The sequence below is a fragment of the Hipposideros armiger genome, unplaced genomic scaffold, assembly GCF_001890085.2.
Source record: "Hipposideros armiger isolate ML-2016 unplaced genomic scaffold, ASM189008v1 scaffold_909, whole genome shotgun sequence".
Taxonomy (NCBI): Eukaryota; Metazoa; Chordata; class Mammalia; order Chiroptera; family Hipposideridae; genus Hipposideros; species Hipposideros armiger.
In genome coordinates, this window is record NW_017732259.1 from 20,179 (window position 1) to 27,164 (window position 6,986).

Consider the following 6,986-nt stretch of genomic DNA (forward strand, 5'->3'; position numbering starts at 1 on the left):
CATAAACTATGAGAATTAACCAAGTCCATATCCTATACCTTTTTTTAGATGGGTGACTCAGATACATGAAAGACCATCCTACTTTAAAAACAAACAAACAAACACAACAACAAAAAAACAAAACAAACAACCCCCCCCCCCTTCGGAACTAGAAAAGAACCTGTCTCCTTAAATAATCTGTTCAGGTGTGTGATATCTTTATCAGAAAGTTGTGTTTGCTCCCCCTAATGCTTTGACTCAGTGTCTTGAAATAATGTGCACACCAGAGAAGAATTCTCAAGAGGGTGTTACAGTCCCATTTGTGGAGATGATTGAAAGCTCAATGGGCGAAGGAGAACACTTGAAACACAGACCCATGACATTTGCAAGATATTCCTTATCTCATCCTGTCCTCCTCCCTAGCTGTCTTCTGCGGGGCCTGCTGCTGATTACCTGAGACAGAAAGAAAGTCATCCACTGAGGTGATGTCATCCACAGCCTCTGTCAGCACTCGGACTTGCTTCTCCCACTGGTCTTTGAAGACATCCATGTTGTCCTGAGCGACTTTGCTCTGTGGCCGGGCAGCCAGCGTGAGGGCGGCATTGATGACCTGTTTGTTAGAAGCAACCCAGCAACAGTGAAAATGCTTTTCAGAGGAGGAACAGGCAGGTCGAAGACCATGTTGACACCCTGGACCCCGTAGTTTCTACAGATAAGTGTGTTCTCAGTGTTCAGAAAAACAATAAAAAACATGAACAATGAAGCAGGTTATCAACAACCACTGGTTTTTGTTTGCTTGGCTTCTTTTTTTAAGACACAGTAGTTAGTATAGTTTCAGAAAGTGTTTACTGGACAAGTCCTATATACTTAGCACAGACAGGGCAGAAACATAACTCTTGTTTTATATGTGCAAGCTTATAATTAGTTGTTGAGACAAGGTAAATAGATATGGAGTGTTTAAATAACAGCCCCAAACAAATAGAACAAAGTCAATAAGTCAACATGAATGGGAATGACAATAATTGCCACAGTTATTCTAAATAGACTGGAGTAGCTGGAATTTTTTTTTTTTTTTTTTAAGAAAGGGAGAGCTTGAAACAGCCCGTGGATGTTGGTTAGCACTTTCCAGTGAGAAGAAAGAGGGCAGGCAAGGAAAGGAGTGACATGAAAGATGGAGAGTAGAAGGTCCTAAGTATCAAGTCACTGATGGGCTTTTGAAACCAAGTGAATAAGGCTTACCTGGGGACAGAGGCTGTCAATCTGAGTGGCTGCCATCCGGACTAATTTCACCCCTTCCTCATTGTTGGAGATGGAACAGGCCAAATTGGCAACCTGTATTGAAGCAAATTTGAGTGAAGATTAGATTGAGGTAATGAAAAAGTATAGTGTTGTATGACCTTGTACCTTCTCTGGAAAGTGACACATCCAGGAGAATTCTTTCACAAATCAGATAAGGGCCCCTTTCAGTGGGGAACTAAGTATTACTAGTTTTAATGCTATGTTAGGCATTTCTGCCAGAAGACTAGGATGCTAATAAATGATTGCTTCAGAATTCTTATGCATTTTAACTGTTCCTTTGAACCATTTTCCACTATGGGCTGCCCTGATCCACCTACAGTCTCACTGGAGCCCCCTCAGAGTCATCCCTGAGTGCAGAACACTGATTTTGGCCACATTAGTACTAAATTTTGACCAGTGAGAGAGACGCTGCAGGCAATGCTTTGGATTTCAAAGAGAGTCATAGTAAGCTGGAAATTAGAGTGCTCGACCCCAACGAACACAGATCTGCCTGTCAGCGTCTGGCAGGAAGATGCTAGTCCACCAACAGCCAACTCAAATGCTTTCAGGGCCCAGGCAGGTCTGAGAGATGGGAAGAGAATGGTATAACCCACAGGTAATAGTGGAGTCTATAGCAAATTAGAACATGCAGGTTTACTATAAAGGCATTCAATTTTGATGTTTTTAACACACAATACCAGCCAAAACATCTGAACTGAATTTGAGTTCCCTAGTCAAGCATTTTGATTTGTGTTATTCCTTCTCTTCAAGGCGTGAGAATGGGTGATACAAGGTTAGATTGATTAGCCAAGGTCAATGGCGCACAAAATCACCATCAAAACTCTGATCAGTCCCATCAGGCTGGTGTCAAGAGAACAGGAGGATGGGGATTAGAAATGGCAAAAGAAAAGAGAAGGNGAGCCAAATTCAAGAATTAAACTGTCACTCGGTTAATGGCAAGATGCTCCTTTTAAAATGCTATTAAAAATTGTAGTTTTCGCTCAGTGCAAAAAGTTTAAGTGCTCTAACACAGCCATTTCACTTTTTTATGAGCCTGGGCCACATTTGAAAATTGGTTTTGCTCCTATAACGTTAATAGCTGGCATCACTGCTCCCCAAACTTGTTGCATTTCAAATGGACAAATTAAGCACTCAGACATACAAGTGCAGGTAGCATGGGAAAAAAAAAGAAAGAAATCTATAGTGCTTTAAAGATGAAGACCTTTTTTTTTCTTGTTTTAAATAGTTTTCTGCCAGAATAGGCATTCCCTGAAGAAGAAACTGATACATAAATGTCATTAATGCCATTTCAAAATATCTCCTGGGCCAAACTTGCAATTGACTGATACGACTGTTTTGGCTCCAGCTTAGAGAGGAGATGAGAAGTAGTTTCCCCCTCGACTCGGCTGCCTCCACAGCTGACCAGCAGGAGAGAGTGGGCTGCGTCATTATGTGTCAAGCCCGTCTGTGGAAAGGAGCCCACTGCCTCTAAAGGCGCGCTCCAGCGGGCCCTGCCAGGGCTGGCTCCCTGACAGCGCCTGTTCATTTTCCTGTCATGGCACATTGCAGCACTTGTACCACTGGGCTGGGCTGCACAGTGTTATCAGCAGAAACCAAAGCCTTTTCATGTTGCTGGCAATTATGAGATGCACAAAGGAATGGCAGGGAGTGTGCTGGCAAAAAGGCAGGGCCGGTGGGAGAGAATTAAGAAACGCTTTGCGCCACTGAAAATGTCTTGAGATAAGACCTGCTCACCTTGCTTCTCCCCACCCTCGGAAATTGTTGTACATGCATTTAAAGAAAAGAGGAAGTTGGGAAAGTTTTCAATTCTAAAGTGCTTCCTCTTGGAGAAAGTTAATGCTTGGGCATTTTCTAGTCATTTGTAGCTAGAAGGGGAGGCAGAGTTAGCTTTCCAGGGACGATCGGGATTGCTCTGTGAGATCTGAGGCTGGGTGGGGAGGCCCACTGCCCCTTTCTGGGGACCCTGTAGTCACGCTGGCAAAACTGACTACATACTAGAAAGATACTCAGTCTTGTTGGCCACTCTTCTATTCCCCACTATCCTTCACGTTGTTAGGACTCAGCGGTCAGCAAAGCAAAACGGCCAGGAATTGGGCAACCTATTGAGTTCATTACTTGCCGCCCCCTAGAAATGGGTATATTAAATGCATCTCTGCTGTGACAAGTCATCAGAAACAAAGCACCTTAGAAATGGAAAGCAGGACACATTTCTGAGCGGGAGGAGGTCACAGAGTGGAAGAAGTATACAAGAGTTGGGGAGAAGGCAGCTGCAAAGAAAGCTCAGTGCCAAAGGAAATTCTCGTTCTATCCTGACTTCCTGAGAACTATATGCCTTCTGAAATGAGGATAGTCTGAATTTAATACCTTCTCTGCCAGGTTACCTACCCTCTCAATGACTTCATTGTCTCAAAGGAAGACGTATGTTGCCTGATTCCTATACCACGCCCCCCTGCATTAGCCTCTAACCCTATTAGTTAGGAGGGAGTGTTTTCGGTATGACTGGAGGCTCTCTCTGGGGGGTGTCTCAGATGTGACTGGGACCTGTTGGAATGACAACAGTCATCTCCCCTGGGAGGACACAGTAACAAGGTGTCCTGGGGCTATGTGGCAGATGTGTGAAGGCACAGGATTTGCTGGAACACAATGGGATATGTTAATGGAAAAGGCTTTGAGGCACAAACCTCAAAGGATGCTAAATTGATTGACAGCAGTTTTACTTCTTTGAAAATTCTGATTAAAAGCCATGCGCTGACCAATTTGGGGCTCAGTCTTCTCTGGCTGAGTCCCTTGGTCTCGCTCAAATCTAACTTTTGTCTCTTGACTCTATTCAATCTGCGTCGCCCCTCTCGAAACCCATTTGCCCTTGCCACTCTGGACGTGACAGACGTAGAATACTAATACCTACTTTATAGAACTTGGGCAAGAATTTAAGCAAACAGCAAAGCAACAGGCAAATTGTAGACACTGAGCATGTGTGAGCCTGTTTTCCCATCTGCCTTGTCTTGCCCTCCATGGTTTTAAAGTTGGCTTCTCGATTATCCATCAGATCTATAGATGCGGCCAAGCTGTTGTCAGACAAGCTTTAAACAGAAGCCCCCGGTGGGAATTCATTTTCTTTTCCTTCATGAGAAGGAAAACCTGCACCTAGGAAAAATTCCCAAATATGATAAGCCTCCCCTAGAAATCCCTCCCACAGTGTTGCAGTCAGGGGCCCTGTCTGCTTGGGCCCCACCAGCAGTGCTGTGACCTCTCCCTCTCAGGACTCAGTGGCCAAGAACAAGAAGGTCCTGGTCAAGGTTAAGGCTGAGTGAGTTGGCAGATGTGAGTTCCATGCAGCTGTGGGTAGAATCAACACCTGGTCAATTTGAAATTTTCAAGGGTCACTTGATCCTAGAAGGACTTGATCCTTCGAATACCTCATATCGGAGGCCGATATTTCCCATGACCTTCTCTCCCACAGAGACCTTTCTACGTGACCTGAGCCAAATGGGTTTGGAACAGGCCTGTTTGCTGGCTGCTCTCTCAATTTTGCAACAGTGCTGATGAGTCCCGTTATACGTCAAATTGACCACATGTCTATTCACATATACTATAATCCTTCAGCTTCAATTGCAAGTGATGCCCAGTTCTGTTTGCTTTCTCCTCACTTCCTTACACAACCTCATAGGCAAGTGCTCAAAGCCTCAGTAGCTCCCAGGTGCCTTCTAATGAGTTCATTCTGTGGCTAATATTTCTTCCTGGCNACATACATACATGCAAAGCAATACAATCATTATTCTGCTAATGTTATACAAATTTAAACTCAAGAAACAAAGACAGCACCCCTTCCATGATCATGTATCATTTAGAATGGTTAAAGGCCTATAGAAAACAATGAAACAATTTATTCAAACATGGAAATTAATCATGGCATTGACACTTTGGTCGAATCTAATATCCATGCTTACCTGTCTCAGAGAGCAATTTTGTAGCTTCCAGCACCTTCTCAGTGTAAACACCGGCTTCGTAGTTCTCCATCTCAGCATTGATTATGTGTATGACTCGAGCTGCCCGGCCCCTGATGGCCCCCGCAGTCCGGTCCAGAGTGTCCACATCCCCCTCTTGGAGGGCTATCACACACTTGTTCACGTCCTCCAAGATATGATTTTCTGTGGAGAGAACATGTACTCATTGACTCAGCCATTTTAGTAACCAATCTAAAATTCATCAATTATCATGAATCATCATCTTACACATATCAATATATGCCTGAGAATAGTGGTTCTCAGACTTGAGCACCAGCCTGAAGTCTTGTAGAACCAAACAGACTGCTGGGAGCCAATCACAGAGTTTTTTATTCAGGAGGTCTGGGGTGGATCCCAAGAAATTGCATTTATACCAAGTTCCCAGGTGACGCTAATGTGGCTCATTTGGGGATCATACTTTGAGGACCACTGACTTAAGGAATATCCCTTTCTTTGTTTAAGTGTTGGAGATCTATAGCATGAAAAAGGCCTTTTAGGAGTGATTGTGGCAGCTAACACGGAGTCGACTGGCCCAGCGAGAACATTTCTGGACATGACCAGAGTTTTTTTTCTAGACGTGACCAGCTTTGGGTGCATGTTTGTTTGGTCATGTTTTTATTTAAGGAAAACCATAGAATGAACAAACATCACCCAGGTCATGCACAAGGTATAGGCAATGGGAAAATTGATCACGTGAAGAGGATCACAGGGTTCTCCACAGTTAAAATACAATGCAGTCTTGTGGCTGGTTCCCTCAGAGTAGAGTTAAGGTCAGTGATCACTCTCCTACCATTGCCCAAAGTAGAATCCAAGCAGGCAGGATGAGAAGTTTCAGTCTAGCACAGAGAAAACACACAATCTGGTCCCTTACAGTTTTGCAAGTGTTCAATTTTGTATTTCCCATGTCCACTGTGAGATCTGTAACTACATCCCTTGCACATTCTTTATAAACAGAGTACTAAGAAAATGTTCAAAAAAGTTTAGTATTCTGAGGAAAAAAGAGAACTTAAACTGGAAATACACACCCACACACACCAAGCAGATAAAAATAGAACACATTTGGAAATAGTCTTAAATAATCTGGTAACCTTTTAAAAATTATAACTGCCAAATTCAATGAGTAGTTAACAAATGACTAAATAAATGTTTACCATTTTAAGAAGTTTCTAGGACTAGTTCTGATTTTAAAGTTCCCAAAGAAGGAGAGATGGGAAGGTACTAAGCAAATCCCAGTCTCCACCATGGCATGGTCCTGCTTTCATTAAATCAGTCACTCAGAGGCAATATTTGTTCATACAGAACACTGGGCAGGAAATTGCAAAGTATAACTTAACTTTTCATCAAGGAACATTGCTTTTGACCTTATGCTATGTGATTTCCTTGCTCACCGTTTCAAATTTCTGATTTCTATAGCCTCTCGTTCTTTAATTTCAACAGAAATTAGAATAGAAAAATACATGTTTAAATTTTAATATTCATATAGTGTAAAGTCATAAGAAAAAGGAGTGCTTTCTGAATGGTGATATTTTCTTGCACGAATGAGAAAATCTAGACTTAGGAGTTTTCATTTTGATGAAGGCCTTCTGAAAAACCACCCCTTTATGAGATCGTGGATTGTATCATGCAAAATCACCAAAAAGGACGCCTAAGCAAAAAGTTCGCACAAATGACACTTGGCGCAGGATTTGAAACGCAAAAGTTTGA

The 6,986-nt window shown here is 42.8% G+C and overlaps 1 protein-coding gene across 1 annotated transcript in view; it reads right to left on the bottom strand.

Moving 5' to 3' along the window:
• Nucleotides 1–376: 376 nt before the first annotated feature.
• LOC109375177 (catenin alpha-2-like) overlaps nt 377–6,986 on the bottom strand; it is a 264,518-nt gene continuing 257,908 nt past the window's right edge. Inside the window, exons 4-5 of the mRNA XM_019630408.1 lie at nt 1,219–1,311; nt 377–589 (exon numbers count right to left, since the gene is read on the bottom strand). Coding sequence (XP_019485953.1) covers nt 377–589; nt 1,219–1,311 — 306 coding nt within the window. The remainder of the gene's footprint in view (nt 590–1,218; nt 1,312–6,986) is intronic.